The sequence below is a fragment of the Dipodomys ordii genome, unplaced genomic scaffold (assembly GCF_000151885.1).
Source record: "Dipodomys ordii isolate 6190 unplaced genomic scaffold, Dord_2.0 Scaffold55, whole genome shotgun sequence".
NCBI classification, from domain to species: domain Eukaryota; kingdom Metazoa; phylum Chordata; class Mammalia; order Rodentia; family Heteromyidae; genus Dipodomys; species Dipodomys ordii.
The window spans coordinates 411,365-432,070 of NW_012267271.1; the positions used below are offsets into that span (position 1 = coordinate 411,365).

The following is a 20,706-nucleotide window of genomic DNA, read 5'->3' on the forward strand; positions in this document are numbered from 1 at the left end:
AGACCCTAATTTATAAGCCCTGGTACCTTCACAAAGAAAAAAATAAAGATACCCAGACTTGGGTGGGGTTGATGGTGGTTTATGCCTATAATCCAGTTATGAAAAAACACTGATCAGAGGATTGTGGTCTTAGGCCAGACTGGGAAAAGCATATGAGACCCTATCTGAAACAAACTAAAAAGCTCAAGTAGTAGAGCTCTTGTTTAACCGAAAAAAAAGTAGAACATACACAAACCTAAAGGTTACTTGCTTGACCAGTTTCTAGTATTTGCCTAATTCTGGTGAAACAAATGACTTGAATAGAGTTTCTTGTTAAATTTACCTGTAAAAAAAGTATTTTTGCTTATTTGTTTTCTCTTCTCTTCATTTTCCCTTTTGTTTTTATGTACTTATGTATTTACAGACTTCTAAATTTTGTTTTTGTAGAGAGATAATCCATGCACGTATGGTTAAATATTCAAAGGACATACATAGAAAAGTGAGTGTGTTACAGTCCGTGGTGCCCCTTTTCAAAGAGAATCACCATTAGCAGTTTCCTTGTATAATTTCAGGTATTCTGTGCAAAACAACTTCTAGTTTTTGAGACAAGGTCTTGTTAAATAGCCCCAAATGCCTCTGTCTCATGATCCTCCTACCTTCGTTTCCCTAGTGCTTCATAAAGAAAATTTTTTTTTAAGTTATCTCATGTTTTTCCTAAGTGACCTTTAATAGTATCTTAATGTCATAGCTTAAAAATGTAGAGTTATTTGCTTAATGAGGCCCTCTTATTGCACATTTATTTTTCCTAGAATTCATGGCAATATATAAATGGATAAAGGACATAAACTAGCAGTTCTGAAGTAGAAGATCTGTAAAATTATTAGCTAAGTTTAAAAGTTGAGAATTTCCAGTATTGTTGAGGGTAGCACAAAGAAGACACATATATGTGGAACAAAACATTTCTATGGCTTTAAAACATGCATTGGTGTCACTTTCTAGTTTTAGTGCTCCAAAAATCAAATTTTCAATGTTTTTCTTTTTTTTTAATTGTGAAAATACCATACAGAGGGGTTACAATTACATGGTTAAGGTAATGACTACATTTCTTATCAAGCATTGTTGCCTCCTCCTTTGTTTATCCCCCCCCCAATGTTTTTCAAAGCAACAATTTACCTAATAATTTAAAATTATGGTTGACCTTAAGATAATCTTGAAAGGTTGTAATAAAAGTAATTATTGTTCTAGTAATTGTATGAGCAAATGTATTTCCATCTGTTTTTTGTTTGTTTGTTTGTTTGTTATTCTCATCTTTTCTCTATCTCCTAGATAAAGTACTCTTCATGACCACAGCTGTTGATTTGGTAATAACAGAAGTACAGGAGCCTGTTCGCTTTCTCCTAGAGACAAAAGTTCGAGTTTGCTCACCTAATGAAAGATTATTCTGGCCTTTCAGCAAACGTAGTACTACTGAAAATTTCTTTTTGAAACTAAAGCAGGTATTGATTTTTATTTTTTATAAATTCAAAAGGGAAAATAAGGAAAACTTACGTAAGAGGCTGATTTAACCTTAGAACATCAGATCTTTAAGTAGTCATATGTATTTTAGATATATTAAAAGGAAAAAATGTCATTTTTAGATCTATCCATCTATGTATAATTTTAATATTCTTGACTTTTTCTTAAAAAGCCAAGTTTCTATTTGCTCATTTATCCTTAGCATGAGCACATTTTAGCATTTATTAATGCAAATATGCCAATGACATATTCTCTTAGTTTTTTTTGTTTTTGTTTTTGTTTTTTTGTTTTAGGTCAGTCGTGGGGCTTGAACTCTGGGCTTAGGCACTATCCCTCAGCTCTTCAGCTCAAGGATATAGCACTCTATCACTTGAGCCACTGCACCACTTCTGGTTTTCTGAGTGGTTTATTGGAGATAAGAGTCTCATGGACTTTCCTGCCCAGGCTAGCTTTGAACTGCAATCCTCAGGTCTCAGCCTCTCCTGAGTAGCTAGCATGATGGGCTTGAGCCACCATACCCAGCTTTTTTTTTTTTTTTTTGCATTTTACACAAGTTATCCCATAGATTTCTGACCTCCATAGTTTTTTGTGAAGAGTAATATGTAATATGTTATTTTTCTGGGCTGCTTTTAATATTACTGCAGTATCATTGATTTTTAGGCATTTAACTATTGTACTTAGGTGTTATTCTCTTTTTGTCTAACCTTCTTGGGATTTGCTAGCCTTCTTAAATTTCTAAAAAAATATTAACCAAATTTGGGGAAATTTTGGCCTGTTTAGTCTTCAATATTTTTCCTGACCATTTATTTTCTTCTTTTATTGCTTCTTTTCTTCTTTTGTTTGCTTTTTTCTTTTAGTCAGGCTCTTGTTATATAGCCAGGCTAGCCTGTAACTTAGGATTCTTCAGCTTCAATCTTCTGAGTACTGTGATCACAAAGGTAGTACAACCTCTTATAGTGGCATGGCTACCTTTAGAAGCTAATTATACATATTCTCAATATCTTGAGAATAAATTTTGAGGTTTTTCTTTCTAATCTGCTTTTCCATATGACAAACTTATTGTTAACTTGTCTGTTTTGTCATTTCTATATGTCCATTGAATGAGTTTTCATTTTTTTAGGTTTTATACCTTATATATATATTTTTGTTTCCAGAGTGTTCAGGCAGTTCTTTCTTCTTCTTTCTTACCCTTATTTATGAGTTTATTTTCTCCTGCAATTTACTATTTTGTTCTTTTATGGGACTTTCTTTTGCACCTTGGAGCATTTACAATATAGTTATTTCAGAAATGCTTGACCGCTGATGAGTAATTTTTTCCTATGCTTATGTCTGGCTTATAATTTCAGATTATAGTTTATAAACACTTTAAGCAGTACATTGTAGACAGTCTTGAGTCAGTTCTGGTCTTTTTTATTTTTGATGGTACTAGTGTTTAAACTCATGTGATATGTTACAGTCTTATGAAAACTACCTTCTCATCTTTTTTTCTCCCCACTGATTTTGTTTCAAGCATTAGAATATCATAGTAGTTCTCAATAAGGATTTTTTGAATTCAGTTTTATTTACATGCACCTTTGATTTTTCATTATCTAAAATTAGTGTTGAATGTGGATTTGAATATCCTTTTCCACAATAGTAAAAATGCTGATTCCAGATTGGCTCTATTTAGCATACTTAAAAAATAGGCAGAGAAGTCACACAAGTTTTTTTTTAGTGATGTGTTAGAAACAGACAATAAACCTGACTGTTAAGGAGCAGAGGATTAGCATATGGTCTTTACTCCGTGGTGGGGGACACCCAGCCCACAGGTCACGAATGCTGTGAAATCATCTGGTACATGATAGGACAAACACATACACTTCTTGTCTGCCTCTCCGTGGCTGCCCCTGGCCATCTGCCTTACTGATAATTTTGTATGCCCCATAATGGTTTTATAAGTATCAAATGGCCGTTAGTAGTAAAAAGGTTCCCCTTCCTTATAACACTGGATTAGAGGCAGGTACATAAATCTTACCACTGACCGGATTTATGGTTTTGAGCAACTTCTTTGAACTCTCTGTGTCTTGGTTTATCGAACTACAAATTGGCAGCAGTAATAGAACTCTTCCTTGTTATTGTGACATAAAACAAGAAAGCATTCATCACAGTTGGAATATTTTCCAGGACATCAATAAGTTCTCCATACATTTTAGTTTTTATAATTGAGAGAGAGACTATGAAACCTCAGTGGGATTCAAGAAGGATTTAAAAAAACTTAAGTCATAAAATCAACACAATGCTGACATTTATTTATTTGCTTACTTACTTAGAGACAAGGTATTGTTATGTAGTCTAGATTGGCCTGGAACCCATGATTCTCCTCACTCAGCTTATTGATTACTGGGGATTACAGATGTGCACCAGCACACCCACTGCTATCCATTGTTTGGGTAGAGGATCAGTATTGAGGGAAACTGACTTTAGAAATTAAACCAATTTAAAAGCATCACTGCAAGTTCAGAGAGTAAAAGGGAGATATTCTTCACAGTCTCTAGATCAGCCGGGCACTGGTGGCTCACACCTGTAATCCTAACTACTCAGGAGGCTGAGATCTGAGGATCATAGTTCAAAGCCAGCCCAGGCAGGAAAGTCCATTAGGCTTTTATCTCTAGCTAACCACCAGAAAACTGGAAGTGGCACTGTAGCTCAAGCAGTAGAGCACTCGCCTTGAGCCTTGAGCTGAAGAGCGCAGGGATAGCACCCAAGCCCAGAGTTCAAGCCCCACGACCGACGAAAAAAATAAATAAATAACTTTATTACTAATTGAGGTCCCCTTGTGGTTATAACTACTAGCTACTTAATTCCCTATCTCAGGTTACTTTGGCAGCAATCCAATGAGCATAAATAATACTCTTGTATTATTTATCTTGTCTATTTTGTAGTATATTTATGAACAAGAAACATACAGTTTCATCCAGGGTTACTTCATATAAACATAACACTTTTTTATTTCTGAAAGAAGATTTTTACAAGTTTTCTTAAGGCAGTAATTTAAAATGTTAACCCTTTTCAGTTCTCCTCAAACCAAAAAGAAAAGAGTTGCTACCAAGCAAAATTTTAAAATGCACAACATGTAACTTTTCTTTACCATCAGTTTGGAGAAGCAGTTATAGAATTTTAATGTGTTTAAAAATTGATTCTTTCTCCTTTTGTTAAAATTATCTGGTGACTCAGTAACTCCTTTTAGCCTGGAAGCCTGCCCATCTGTGGGCTTGTTAAATTAAGATGGCATCATATTAGAGAAGGAAAACTTTAAATTAGGGAGACAAAGACTTTCTTGGATTAGCCATTTACTGGAAATGGAAGAAAATGAACTAAAGACTTAAGTTTCCTAAAAATGGTACAAAGTAACCAAGAAAAGCAAATATTCTTAGAAGTAAAATATTATGGAACTTTTCTTACCAAAGAAACCATTAGAGGAATTCATTATTTATTGTATTTATATTTTATTTGGCTAATTTAGAAAGCAATAGATCTGAAACAGTCTACATAGGTAAATAGAAGATTCTACATTCTATTTAAGAGCTACACAGTTCTGAATTGTTTGGAATGAATCAATCAGTCCTCTACTGATGGACACATGGCATGGATTTTTTTTTTTAACCATTGTTTTTTTCTTCCAAGTAATGTCGCAAGATGAAACCTTGTGGGTCTTTTTGGTTTCTGAAAGTGCCTTTTTTTAGAGTAATTTCCTTTTTTTGTTGTTATTGATCATGGGGCCTGAGCTCTGGGACTGGGCACTGTCCCTCAGCTCTTCAGCTCAAGGCGAGTACTCTACCACTTGAGCCACAGCACCACTTCCGGCTTTTGCTGCTTATGTGGTGCTGAGGAATCAAACCCAGGGCCTCAGGCATGGAAGGCAAGCACTCTACCACTGAGCAACCTTCCCTGCCCCCTGTTTCAGATAGCATTTAAGTGATACTTTCAAATGCAATTTGTAATGCAACAAAAATTTTAAATCCTGTTTCCTACCAAAGAATAGCTTTTAAAAGCTAAAATTATTATTATAAATTTGGGATAAATATATGCTAAAGAATTTAAGTCACTTTGTTTCTTTGGGATCTAGAAAGATGGTAAAATGGGTTCTAAGGATTTGAGACCTTGAGTTTATAAGGTCTATGCTTAGAAAAAAAAGTTTTAGAAGATTTCTAGGTTAATGTCTCATAGGTAATCTTTGGGTTATCTTTTCTGTTGGACAGAAATAATGTTCATATCTCATGGACACAAGCCTAGAGTTTAATATGTAACTTCACAGAATCTGAATCCTTTATTAATAGTAAGTAGCTAAGTAAAGAAACAGTATATTGTCAAAATCAAGTAATCTTTGGTTAGATGTGTTAAAGCCAAACGGCAAACTGTAGCCTGAGTGTCACATCTGGCCTGACAACTGTTTCTGTAAATAAGATTTTATTGGGTCACAATCACATTCAATTTACTTATTGTCTGTGGCTGCTTTTGCCTTTCTAATGGCAGAAGTCCATAATGGTGACAGAGACTATTAGCTCATTTACCCTAGAATAACTTACTATTTTGATTTTAAGAGAAACTTTCTGGTTCTTGTATGAAGTGTTTTATAATTATGTTAAAAGAACATGTTGTCACTATGTTGGCTTTACTGTAGATCTGGGATAAATTTTAAAGAACTCAAATGGAAATTGGGATGATAAAATGCACTCTGACATTTCTGTGAACCCTTTATCCTCTACCCTCTCTTTGTGTGTTTTTACTTTACTGTGTATGTTCATGTGGTGTGGCTGGTTATTTTTCAGGTTTTTCTGTGTACATTTTCTGGTAGTTTTCCCTTTTTCTCATGCTCTATAATTATAATTCACTTAATGTTTTTTTCCTCCTCCCACATAATGTAGCCATAATAGGAACTTAATGTACTTAAATACTTAATGTATTTAAGGCAAATTTTTATACTGTTATTGCTAATTTAGGTCAGTGTAAACTGTTACATATTTGCCTGAAAAAAATGTTTTCTCTTCCATTCATTTCCACCCACTGACCACTCCCACCCTAAGCTGTTGCTTTCAATTAAGAAAAAGTTCCATGCACTGTTTTAATTAAGCAGTAGGGGGAAAATCATGAAGGAAGATTTTGTTAATCTAATTCTAAACTTAATGTTTTACATTTAAATTTTTTTTTTTTTTGGCGGTTGTGGGACTTGAACTCTGGGCCTGAGCACTGTCCCTCAACTCTTCAGCTTAAGGCTAGTGCTCTACCACTTGAGCTACAGGGCCACTTCTGGTTTTCTAGTGGTTTATTGGAGATAAAGAGTCTCACAGACTTTCCTGCCTGGGCTGGCTTTGAACCTCGACCCTCAGATGTCAGCCTCCTGAGTAGCTAGAATTACAGGTGTGAGCCACTGGCGCCTGGCTAGATTAAAACTTTTTGATCTGTAATTTTATATAGTAAGCCTGAAAGGATACCTTAAAGGATAACTTGAAAGGTACAGGAACAATTATCTTTTTAGTTTATATTAACTGTTGGTGCTTTTATATTTGATGATATTCTTTGATGATTGGTAAAATTGCAGTAATGGAGTTGAGCTCAGTAAATACTCTATTATCCTAAGGGTTATAAATACAAACGTGTACTTTTCTACTTAGAAAAGGTTATGTTTAAGCCCAGGTGCCAGCCCGGTTCAAAGCCAGCCCGGGCAGGAAAGTCCATGAGACTCTTTCCAATAAACCTCTTGAAAACCAGAAGTGGCACTGTAGCTCAAGCAGTAGAGCGCTCGCCTTGAGCTGAAGAGCTCAGGGACAGCGCCCAAGCCCAGAGTTCAAGCCCCAGGACCGGCAAAAAAAAAGGTTATGTTTAGTGTAAATATTGAAAGAAATGCTATTCTCATATTCTATACAAAATCAGAATATTTAATATAAAAGATTTTACTGCATTGTAATAATATTTTTCTACCCTCAAGATAAAGCAGAAGGAGAGAAAGAATAATGCTGACACTTTTTATGAAGTTGTGTGCTTGGAAAGTGAATCAGAAAGAGAGAGAAGGAAAACTACTGCCACTCCTTCTGTTCGCCTGCCACAGTCTGGATCTCAGAGTTCAATGATCCCTTCTCCTCCTGAAGATGATGAAGAGGAAGGTAAATTGCAGGGAGAACTTAATTTACATGTACTTAGAGGACCATGCAATCTTTTAAGGTTTTATCATTCACCTGATTGATAGTATAAAGTGACAGGTAGACTTTATTCAAAGTGGGTATTTGAGAGGCTACTGTGTAGAAAATTTGTGAGAGGTTAGAAAATAATTAACATTAGATTTTTTTAATTACGATCAAATTGGAGAAATTAGATTTTATAATTAGTACTTTTTAAAAACTCATTGCTAGCTAAGTGTATTAGCACTTTTTTTTTGTCACAGCCTCTATATAACTGAGTATTTCCATCTCAACTGATTGATTTTATAGGACAGTTTGACCTGCTGACAATTGAGAGTTACACCTCAGGATTGCTGTTTCACTATCTTCATATCTTACTATCTCTAAAGTCTTAGTTATTTAAAGTTTAAATATTTTGCTTGGTCCTTTTAAATACTTTTTGCTGGGCTGGGAAGGTGGCTCAGTGGTAGAGCGCTTGCCTTGCATGCCTGAGGCCCTGGGTTCGATTCCTCAGCACCACATAAGCAAAAAGAAAAAAAAAAGCCAGAAGTGGCGCTGTGGCTCAAGTGGTAGAACGCTAGCCTTGAGCTGAAGAGCTGAGGGACAGTGCCCAGGCCGAGTTCAGGCCCCACGACTGGACCAAAAACAAAAACAAAAACAAAATATATATATATATATATATACACATATATATATATATCTTTATATATATATATATATTTATATAAATTTATTTATATATATATAAATACTTTTTGCCCTTTGTATTTTAAATATATGTATGCCATTTTATAGAACATTTAGAAATTCATAAAGATATAAAAGAGTAAAGTATCGATCATACTACCATCAATCAGAGGCAGAAATGATTTATGACTTGAAGGCTAGCACTCTGTCACCTGACTCACAACTCCTCTTTCAGCTCTTTGGCAGTTAATTAGAGATAAAAGGGGTTAGAAGCATGGCTAAAATGGTAGAGTGCCTACCAATGAGCAAAAGCATCAGATACTGAGTTTGAGCCCTGATCTTGGACCAAAAACAAAGACAGAGAGAGAGAGACAGACAGACAGACAGATCTCACAGAGTTTTTTTTACCTGCAATTGATTGAATTGCAATCCTCAGATATATGCCTCCTGAGTAGTTAAGATTACAATCTCCGGACACCATCTTGTTTTCTATTTTTCAACATAGATCACACTGAAGATTTAACTCCATATGTGTTTATGTGTTTTTTTCCCCCATAGCCTTTTGTAACATAAATGTTAGCATTTGCCTTATATCATTTTATTTCACCATTCTTTACTGTGCCTTTATAGAAGAATTAGGAGCTGATATTTTTGCTGTTGTAAATAAGACTGTTATATATGCTATATATAAAGCTGTTTACTTTGGAAAAGGTAAAGGAATGTACCATATTTGTGTGTCTTGTAACTTTATAAGTGGCTCTTTTCTTTTTTTGCAAATCCTGGGGCTCCAACTTAGGGCCTGGGTGCTGTCCCTGAGCCCAAGGCTAGCGCTCTACCACTTGAGCCACAGCATCACTTCTCTTTTGTTTTTGTTTGTTTTGTTGTTTGTAGTTTATTGAAGATAGGTGTCTCATGGGGACTTTTCTGCCCAGGCTGGCTTCAAACCTCTTTAGATCTCAGCTTCCTGAGTAGCTAGGATTTACGGGAGTAAGGCACTGGCACCCAGAAAATCACTTTTCTATAATTGACAAAATAAAGACATATGTGGAAAGAAAAGATAAATAAAGAAGTTACAAAAACTTTCCACTTAGGGCCAGTTTTATTTTACTGTATTTATACACAAACATTAAAAAAGAAATTATGACTATTTTCATAGTATAGTACATTTTGGCTAGCATAGCCATTTTTGTGATGCTTTTTTGTTTTTTACTAAAGATAATGATGAGCCTCTCTTGAGTGGATTTGGTGATGTATCCAAAGAATGTGCAGAAAAAATTCTTGAAACATGGGGTGAATTACTATCAAAATGGTAAGTTCTAATAGTTCTCCTTTTTGTCTCTAGATCTCATTTTATGAATATGGAATGTTTCCTAATTATAATACTCAGTTTGGAACCAATTTAAATGTACGCACACTAGACCTTGTATTTTTGGGATTTGTGAGGATGATAGTGTAGAAATTTAATCAGTTCTTAGAATATCAGAGACAATAAATCTTCATTACTGAAGAAAACATTAAACCAAACATGGAACTTGGGAACAGCATTAAAAAAAAGAAAGTCCTTTATGTTACAGACTGAAGGAGTGACTCACTATTTAAGATAATACTCAGTATGACTTTTCCTCATCTGTGATAAGTTCCTGGCATGAAGCATAGTGTCACTAATATAATATATATTACCTACTCTGTCAATTGCCTTTCCATGTTTAAAACTTGCCTTAACATGTTTAAAACTCAGGAATTTCTTAATAGCTTGTGATGGCAAGTAGTTCAGTGATAGATGCTTGCCTATCTTGCTTGAGGCCTTGGGTTCATTCCCCAGCACAGAAACAAGACAAAATATTACTGATTCTTGCTGTGCATTGTGGCATATGCCCATAACCACAGCAGTGGCCCATAATCCAAGCATTCAGGAGGCTGGAGAAAGTTCCAGACTAGCCAGAACTGAATAGGGAGTTGGAGGCCAACCTAAGCTGTCTCAAAAACAGAAAGAAAATACCTTGACAAGTGTTAGCTAGCATTATCCTAGTCAGATTGAAGGAGATGGTATCTCCAGGTATTGATCAACAGACCAGGGATACTCTGGTAGACATTTTTGTAGTTCCTTTCTCCTTGGGTAGGGTGCCATGGGAAAAAAAAATACAACACAGAAAACTGAACTTGAAAGCGATTCAAGGCTGTCTGTTTCTAATGTTTCCATTGTTAGGGCTAGTACATTAGTTCCCTGTGCATCTTATGGCTTTGGGGTTTCATTTTTCTCATAAATTATAACTGTTGAAGTTTTTTAACTTTAAGCTGTGTCTTAGCATTAAAAATAATCATTGTGGGGGTGGAATTGGGAGGGGAGGGAAAGAGAAAAATAAGGGAGGGGGTAACAATGTTCGACAAGAAATGTATTCATTATTTTACATATACAACAGTAACCCCTCTGGCACATCACTTTGACAATAAAATTAAATTAAAAAGGTAATTTTACCTGAAGAGAGGAAGGGGAGAAAATACAGTAATAACATCCAGTGTATATCTTACAGAATTTATCAAATTGAGGGAGGGGTGGGATTGGGGGAGACAGGGAAGAATGGTGAAAGGGTGACATTGATCAAGATGCATTGTATTCATAAACTGCTTTGTTAAATGGCAACTCCTTTGTACAGAAAGATAATAAAGTATGCATATTTAAAAAAATTCATGCCCTTCAGTGATACAGTACAAATGGGTGTCTTCTGCTGTAGCTCTCTTAAAATGTTTTATGCTATGGCAAAACACTCTATGTATTGTAAAGTATCATATGTGCAAGAGAAAAGGGCAGACAAGAGAATGGCTTGTTTTTACATAAGTGGCTTTAATACATGAACTCTGAAGAAAACCTAGAATAGTTTTCTGATTTTTTTTTTATATTACTGTACAATCAGGCGACAAAACTGTGGATGGTTTTGTCACGGTTATATCTTCAATTCAGTGAGTCTGAAGTGTTTGGACTTCTGCTGCAAGGAATTTCATCTGCATAAAAAGGTTTCTGCTCTAAAACAGAAATACAGTTTAGTTTTTACGTGGTTTCCTAATATTTAAAACTGTCTAGTATAGTATTTGGATTCTAGAATTAGATTTTATTAGATGAGCCTACCAGCATTGTATATGATGACTTGGGATGTATTTTCTTTTTTAACTGTATTTTTTTTGTCTTTTCTTTTTTGGTACTGGGGATCGAACCCAGGACATTGCACTTGCTAGGCAAGCGCTTTGCCACTGAGCTACATCTCAGCCTGAGATGTATTTCCTTATCACTTTGTTATTTATTTAATTCCACTGTCCTCCCATATCCTCAAATTTATTAACTGAATTCCCATCTGTCTCTATCACTTTCAGGTTATTCAAGCTAAGTTTATTTACTCATGACTTCAGATATATCATATTTTCTTTTAATCATTTCATCTTTATTTTTTTCCATCCTATGTGTTCTGTGGATAGGAATCATATTGTTAACTTTACTTCACTAAGAAAATAGAAGTCTGTGGAACTACCATATGGGATTCTTACAGACTAAGAATAATGGATGTCCTGGTTGAATACTAAGCCCTCTGTCAAGTTATGTACACAACATTTTTCAACAATAGCAACCTTATAAATTTGTAACCACTTTTACAAATGAAGAAGCTGACTCATAATTTAAGCTATTCAATGAGTAAACTGGGAGACCCAAAAATTTTAACATAGAAAATCTGATGTTGAAGTTGACTTATTCCATGTTACATTTACTAGCAGTATTAGTAATAATATCTTGGAGCTCTATCTCTCTAAGTTATAAGAGAACTAATGTCCTCGATGTAAAAGAATGTACTGAGTTGTCACTAGTCTTAAGAAACTGATGACTACCCCAGTGAATAAACTGACCTCCCTGGTTTTTCTCCATTTGTGAAACTGGAGATAAAAGGTCTACTTCAGAGCCGGTTGCCGGTGGCTCACAATTGTAATTCTAGCTACTCGGGAGGCTGAGATCTGAGGATCATGGTTCAAAGCCAGCCCGGGCAGGAAAGTCCACGTGAAACTCTTATCTCCAATAAACCACTAGAAAACCAGAAGTGGTGATGTGGCTCAAGCAGTAGAGCGCTCGCCTTGAGCTGAAGAGCTGAGGGATAGCGCCCAAACCCAGAGTTCAAGCCCCATGACTGCAAAAAAAAAAAAAGTCTACCTCAGATGGTTGTTATAGGAGCAAATGAGATACCGTGTTAAAAGCCCTTTGAAGACTTATGCTAATGTTTCTAGACAGGCTTTATCTTCTTCATTGTATAGATAAAAAAAAAAAGTAAACTCCAAAACTTATTAACTTGTTTTGATAGTATAGTGGTACATTAGAAACATTCTTAAACCACCACAGTTACTTAGAGAAGTTGCTTGAAGGAATATAGAAAAACTGCTTAAAACATACTTGAATTGTTTTTTTGTAACCAAAATTACATAAATATATAGTTCACTTGTTGATTTTGAGGTAGAGCTCTGTTCCACTAATTAGAATGTTGCTCTCACTTTTTTATATAAGCTCTAGCCATAAATTATCACCTGTGGTTTCTACTTTTCCTTTTTTTTAAAGACATAATTTGGAGATACTTAGGGAGTAGTTTACATCCATGTGAGTGTTTATTTTTCCTTCCAGCCAGTTTCTTACAGCTATTTTTTTATCAAATCTAATCCAATAGCCCTTTGTCATTTTTCTTTATTTTTATGTTGCTTTATCAGGTAAGTCATTTAGTTGAATTTTAATAAAAGTAACTCTTTAGAGAATCTTCATTTTAGGAACTAGTGAGTTTTGGCTTTATTTTTTAGGCATCTCAACTTGAGTGTAAGACCCAAGCAGTTACCATCATTAGTGAGAAATGGGGTCCCAGAAGCTCTTCGAGGAGAAGTCTGGCAGCTTCTAGCAGGCTGTCACAACAATGACCACCTAGTGGAAAAATACCGAGTTCTTATCACAAAGGTAAAGACACAATGCTGCATCTTCACTATTAATCCTTTTCAAGATTTTTTTTAATAATGACATGTCATTGTGGTTATTTAACCTCCAAAAATATTTCTTTTGTTTGCTCAATTGTTTGCTTTATAATATATCTAAAATAAGAATATAACTGGCTAAAATAAGAATACTTGCCAGGCACCCATGGCTCACACCTGTAATCCTAGCTACTCAGGAGGCTAAGATCTGAGGATCAGGGTTCAAAGCCAACCCCAGGCAGGAAAGTCTTTATCTCCAAGTAGCTACCAGAAAACCAGAAGTGGTGCTGTGGCTCAAGTGGTAGAGTGCTTGCCTGGAGCTGAAGAACTGAGGGACAGCGCCCAGGCCCAGAGTTCAAGCCCCACAATCAACAACAACAACAACAACAAAGAATACTTCTGGCTGAAGATGTGTCTTTTGTAGCATAAAAGAGAAGGGCAAGATTTTCTTTCTTGATTTATTGTACCTCAAAGGTAAGAGATGTCCTCTAACCCATTTTGCATCTAAATCCTTACTAATTGTAGTTACATTTTGGTCAGAGAAGTTGTACTATTCAGTATATAATTTTTTTTTTTTAATTCTTGTCATACTTGACAGAAATGTGCTTTTGGTAGAAGAGGCCTAGTTCTTATTGATGTGGTTGTTCGAGATTAATTCTATAGTCTTAAACCATATTCCCTTCTAGCTTATTCCTCTAAAGATAAAAATCCTTGTTTTTAGGGGCTGAGAAGTTGGCTCAGTGGTAGAGTGCTTGACTCGAATGCATGAGGCCCTGGGTTCGATTCCTCAGCACCACATCAGCAGGAAAAAAAAGCCAGAACTGGTGCTGTGGCTCAAGTGGTAGAGCACTAGCCTTGAGCTGAAGAGCTGAGGGACAGCGCTCAGGCCCAGAGTTCAGCCCCCATGACCGACAAAAAACAAAAAACAAAAAAAAAAAAATCCTTGTTTTTATCATATGTTTCCTTCCCAGTTTGCAATGTTCTTCAACCAAAAAAAAGAAAGACTTCTTTGTGCAGCATATAAACTTTAAAGTAGTTTTCTTCAAAGTTGGGCAGTATGTTATGCATTTATGTATCCATGTTACTGGTTTCAACTTTAGTATTCTTGAATTCCTGAAATGTTTGTCAATTAGGAAGTAGTTTTTCCAATGGTATATGATCCAAAACGTGGGTTATAATAAGGTATTGCTCAGGCTGCTTAAGAAGAATTGAAAATATTTCTATATGATAAAATGAAGCCTCTTAAGAAAACGTTAAAACATAATTAGGGATAAACAATGTCTTTATAAAGCTGGTATTTAGTACAAGTATCTTATAATGGAACAATATTTAAACATAAGATAGGACCTTTCTTCACCAGAAAACAGTTGGTTGTTGTTGTTTTTTTTTTTTAAGAAAATTTTGGATTTGTAATACTATCTTTCTAGATCCTTTTAAAGTCCTTGGAAATGTTTGAACAAAATTATTTGAGACTTTAATACTTTAAGTTCAAAATTTTAGTCCCATAGATATAGAATCATATACTTTGTATACAGGAACATTTAAAGTCTAACATCCACATATTTGTTTTTTAGGTTTGTCTTATCACACTCAAACTGATGGTTTAAATTCCATGCCAGGTTCTTGCTGATGACATAAATTCATTAATGATGTAATTTTATTTTTCTTTATGTCTTTGTAATCCATAATATATGTGTACCAAATCATTTTTTTTCTTCTTTTCTTTTTTGTTGCCTGTCCTGGGGCTTGAACTCTGAGCCTGGCTAGTGCTCTACCACTCAAGTCATAGCTCTGTTTTTATTTGTTGTTGTTTTTTTATGGTCAATAGGAGTTAAGAGTCTCAGCTTTGAAACAGGATCCTTATATCTCTGCCTTCTGAGTAGCTAGGATTACAGATGTGAGCTACCAGCACCTGTCTAGATTGTATCATGTCTTTTATTCATCTGTGGTTGGGCATCTCAGCTGATTTCACCATTTTGTTGAGTTTATTATTTGAATTTTCTTCTCCTTCACTATTACTTGTCAGTTGTGGAGTTGTTGGTTTATTCATGAATTTAGTGATATTTCACTAAGATCTTGCATCCAGGTCCAAATTTTGATTGAAATTTCAATTCCCTATGCCCTTTTAGTTGGTGATTTCTCACAGGTTACTTAAGACTGCATAGTGGTAGCATTGTGGTATATTTTCTTGTTACTAGATCATAGGAGTGTGCCTAAAAACAATTTCAGTACTAAAGACACTATATTCAGAACTCTTCTCCAGTCAGGATGCGGAAACATAGCTACAAATGTATTGTAGTTGATAAGACACAACTTTGTGTTTGTAGCAGTTCTTTTTCGGGGGGGGGAGCTAGTCCTGGGGCTTGAACTGTGGACCTGGACACTGTCCTTGAGCTTTTGTGCTCAAGGCTAGCACATTACTACTTGAGCCACAGCTCCTCTTCTGGATTTTTGGTGATTACTTGGAGATAAGAGTCTCTCAGACTTTCCTGCTTGGGCTGGCTTCAAACAGTGATCCTCAGATCTCAGCTTCCTGAATAGCTAAGTTTATAGGCCATCAGCACCTAGCTTCAGCAGTTCTTAATGATAAACAGTCACTACTACTCTAATGCCTTTAGATTACTATAGAAGCAAGATTATATCTTCATGCTGTATGGGGACCTTAATTAACCAGAGTAGAAACTGGGAGAAAATAGCAAGGAGAACACTAATGAATAAATACTAAGTATTTAGGTTCTGTTGCTGTTGTTGTTGTTTGTTTTGTTAGTTGTAGGGCTTGAACTCAGGGTCTGGGCACTAACCCTGAACCTCTTTGTGCTCAAAGCTAGAGTTCTACTACTTGGGCCACAGTGCCACTTCCAGTTTTTGAGCAGTTAATTAGAGATAAGAATCTTACAGGGACTTTCTGCCCAGGCTAGCTTCGAACCACAGTCCCCCTGAGTAGGATTACAGGTGTGAGCTACTGGCATCCAGCAATAATTAGTTTTATAGGAGGAAATGGGTAGGAGCTACATTCAATAAAAGGGCTAATCCAACAAGACGTGGCTAGTCCCAAGTTATGAGCACAAACAGTTCACATTCCACAGCTTCCCATGCAGCTGAGACCCAGGCAAGACACCACTAAAACAAGCAAAGTATTTACTTACAAGAATGAAAACTTGGGGCTGGGAAGGTGGCTCAGTGGTAGAGCGCTTGCCTTGCATGCCTGAGGCCCTGGGTTCGATTCCTCAGCACCACATAGCAAAAAAGAAAAAAGCCGGAAGTGGTACTGTGGCTCCAGTGGTAGAGCGCTAGCCTTGAGCTGAAGAGCTGAGGGACAGCGCCCAGGCCCAGAGTTCAGGCCCCAGGACCGGACCAAAAAAAAAAGAATGAAAACTAGGAGGCTAGGAAAGTGGCTCAGTGGTAGAGCGCTTGCCTTGCATGCATGAGGCCCAGGCTTTGATTCCTCAGAACCACATAAGCAAAAAGAAAAAAAGCCGGGAGTGGTGCTGTGGCTCAAGTGGTAGAGCGCTAGCCTTGAGCTGAAGAGCTGAGGGACAGCGCCCAGGCCCAGAGTTCAGGCCCCACAACCAGACCCCCCCCAAAAAAAAGAATGAAAACTAGGCTGGGCACCAGTGGCTCACGCCTGTAATCCGAGCTACTAAGAAGGCTGAGATCTGAGAATCATGGTTCAAAGCCAGCCTGGGCAGGAATGTCCGTGAGACTCTTATCTCCAATAAACAGCCAGAAAACCGGAAGTGGCACTGTGGCTCAAGTGGTAGAGCACTAGCCTTGAACTGAAGAGCTGAGAGACAGCGCCCAGGCCCAGAGTTCAGGCCTCAGAACTGGAAAAAAAAAAAAAAAAGAATGAAAACTAGAAAAATATAGCCCAGATTTTGTTCCTTCCTTTCTTTCTTTTCTTTCATTTGTCCTTTCTTCCTTCCTTTCTCCCTCCCTTTCTCCCTTCGTCCCTTTCTCTTTTTCTTTTTTCTTTGAAGATGATATTGGAGTTCCAAATCAGGGCCATGTGCTTGGCAAACAGATGCTGTAAGCCGTGAGCCACACCCCAGTCCATTCAGCTGTGGTTACTCCTCCTTTGCCAGGGATTGGCTTCAGATCACAGTGCTCCTACGTAAGCTTGCCTTGGAACTTGGATTGTATTTGTGTGCCATCACACCCACTTTCTCACTAACTTTTTTGTAGGGTGGCTTTTAACCATGTTCCTACCAATCTCTGCCTCTCTTTAAAATGTCACAATTTAAAAATGTGTAGCTCTATGAAATTTTACATATAAATATACTGCTATGGCAGTTAGAAAGAGCTAGGTGTACCTATCACCTCCAAAGTTATTCTTGTCTTTTTCTTTCTTTCTTTCTTTCTTTCTTTTTTTTTGGTTGGTTGTGGGGCTTGAACTCTGAGCCTGGACACTATCCCTGAGCTCTTCAGCTCAAGGTGAGTACTCTACCACTTGAGCCACAGCACCACTTCTGGTTTTCTGGTGTTTGATTGGAAATAAGATTCTCACAGACTTTCCTTGCCCAGGCTGGCTTTGAACTGCTATCCTCAGATCTCAGCCTCCTGAGTAGCTAGGATTACAGGCATGAGTCACCGGCTCCCCACCTAGTTTTCATTCTTATAAGTAAATACTTTGCTTGTTATAGTGGTGTCTGCCTGGGTCTCAGATGCAGGGGAAGCTGTAGAATGTGAATTGTAATAATGTAAAATATATCACATACTTAAAGATGTCTCTTATTTTTATATTCACTGGAATTAATTTGGCAGCACTCTTCTCCCATTTTCCTTTTGAAAGTGAAAACTTTCTAGCTTTGTCATTTCATTGGGGATCCAGGAGAGAAACAATGCAACCACAACACCCAGCTGTTACGCAAGCACTTTTATCCATTGTCTGTTTAACTCTAAGAAAATCCTTGTGAAGTGGTAATTACTATTTCCATTTTAGTAATGAAGAGACTTTGACTCATTGGATCGTAACTATACTTAAGTGCACTCACAAGTGAAGTATATAGTAGAGACTGGATTTGTTTGCACTTAGAACTCAGTACTTTTGGTCCATTAACCTATTTAATAATCTTTGAATATAGTAAAAACTTTTTGTACAGAAATGTGTGCATACATAAATTCATGGAAACATGAAAATATATACCTGACTTTGCACATATTTATTTTATTTTAAACTTTGTTCTTTCTTTCAACCATTTTCCTATTGGCAGTTCCTTACTTTATTTCTAGTTGTTAAACATGAAATAGTGTATGTATTGGGGGGGAGGTGGAGGTTGTGTGGGGTTTTGTTTGTTGTTTTTGTTTTTTGTCAGTTGTGGGTTTTAAACTCAGGGTCTGAGCACTGTTCCTGAGCCTCTTTGTGCTCAAGACTAACACTCTACCACTTGAGCCACAGTGCCACTTCCAGTTTGGGGGCTGGTTAATTGGAGATAAGAGTCTCATAGGAACTTTGCTGCCTGGGCTGGCTTTGAAATGTGATCCTCAGATCTCAGCCTCCTGAGTAGCAAGGATTACAGGTGTGAGCCAGGAGCACTGCAGCAATAATGGGGTTTTTAAATATCACTACACACATTAGAAATCTTTGAGTTGTACAGAATAGTCTTAGCATTTAATGGTTATTTAATTTTGTATTCATTTATTTACAGTTTTCTAAAAGTTCCACCAGCAATGTACATATTGGCTCAAATCTTAACCACTATTAGTTATCTCTATTTTTGAATTTTTGTTATCACTGGATGCAAGTGATGCCAATATATCAGTAGTTAGCAGTTCCCTGACTAGTCATAATTGAATGTGATTTACTCCTCCATGGTAAGGTCCATTTTTCATACATTTTTTTCTATTCACAAGTTCAATTTCTAAGCACTGTATATAGTTGTGTATTCATCCTTTGCATCAGCAGTATAAATACCTTGTTTTAAATAATTTTTATGGACTTATGGTTTCATGCCTTAAAAAACATTTGACTAGGTTTTTTTGTTTTGTTTTGTTTTTTGAGTCTGGTCGTGGGGCCTGAACTCTGGGCCTGGGCGCTGTCCCTCAGCTCTTCAGCTCAAGGCTAATGCTCCACCATTTGAGCTACAGCGCCACTTCCGGCTTTTTTCTTTTTTGCTTATGTGGTGCTGAGGAATCGAACCCAGGGCCTCAGAGGCATGCAAGGCAAGCACTCTACCACTGAGCCATGTTCCCAGCCCTTGCCTGGGTTTTTTTGTGTGTGTCCTTTTTTAATTTTACAAGGATTCACTGTAGAATAGCAGGATAAAGCAGGGAGGAGTGAGTGGGGGAGTTTGGGGGAGAAGTATTTTGTTCTCCCCATGCAGGAAATGGGAGTAAAGGCTCAACATTTTGTCTTTTATGTAAAATTTTTCATTTTGTTTAATATCATTCCTAGCTCTAGATTTTGGGAATACAGTTTCCAAGATTTTCTTGCAAGATTTTTATTATATGTGTTTTTTTTATGTGTTTAATCCATCTGGCATTTTTATACAGAGCATAAGATAGGGATTCAGTTTTACTTTCTTCCAGATGGGTTACCAGTTTGATTCTTTTGTTTTCCTCAGAAAGCTCTACAATCTTTGTGATAATTGAAATTCTCATATATACCAGGATGGGTCTGTTACTGATGTGCTTATATATTCCTGTTCTAAACTGTTCTTTAAGACTTTGAGTTATATTCTAATATCTGGTAAAGCAAGCCTATTTTCAGTGTTTCTTGTTGCATGCTTGACTATTTTTGCAAATTTAATCTTCTGTGAAAAGATTAAAAAAAAAAACTTATTTAGCCAGTGAAGTGACTCACATCTGTAATCTCAGCTGTTCAGTAGGCAGAGATCAAGAAGATAACTGCCTGAAATATCGTCTTAATTAGAATGTGTATGTGGTAGTGTATATCTGTGATCTGAGCTATGAGGAAGGTAGTATGCAGTAGGATCTCAATTTGATGCTGGCTCTGGACAAAAACTTGAAAAAGGACTGGAAATTTGATTCAAATGGTGGAGCACATGCCTAGCAAATAGGAAACCCTGAGTTCAAAGGCTAGTACCTAAAAAAAGAAAGAAAAAACTTACCAACCTAATTACCCCAACACCCTGCGGTATAAGTATAATTCTAATCTGAATTGTATTTAATTTACATATTTATGGAGGTCTAAGTTTAGATGATTTAAAATATATGAGATATGTAGATTATATGCAAATAGCTCAGCATTTTATATAAGAGACTTAAGCATCCATAGATACTGGTATCCAACAGGGGTCCTGGAACCAATACTTTACATACTATGGACCGCTGTAGTGTTTGAGTTCTGTTCAAAACTTAGGCTGCGATTCTACCATTTCCTAACTAGATAGTTTTGCTGTATGATTCTATAAGAAATAATGTTGTG

General features: G+C 36.5%; 1 protein-coding gene across 5 annotated transcripts in view; it reads left to right on the top strand.

Moving 5' to 3' along the window:
- Positions 1–20,706, top strand: part of Rabgap1 (RAB GTPase activating protein 1) — a 159,740-nt gene that overhangs the window by 73,811 nt on the left and 65,223 nt on the right. For 4 of the 5 annotated variants that reach the window (XM_013021421.1, XM_013021423.1, XM_013021420.1 and 1 more), the window contains 4 exons: positions 1,306–1,475; positions 7,460–7,634; positions 9,552–9,645; positions 13,158–13,308. In XM_013021421.1, coding sequence (XP_012876875.1) covers positions 1,306–1,475; positions 7,460–7,634; positions 9,552–9,645; positions 13,158–13,308 — 590 coding nt within the window. Of the gene's footprint in view, positions 1–441; positions 479–1,305; positions 1,476–7,459; positions 7,635–9,551; positions 9,646–13,157; positions 13,309–20,706 lie in introns of those variants that run through there. The other variant, XM_013021424.1, reaches the window with a different exon arrangement.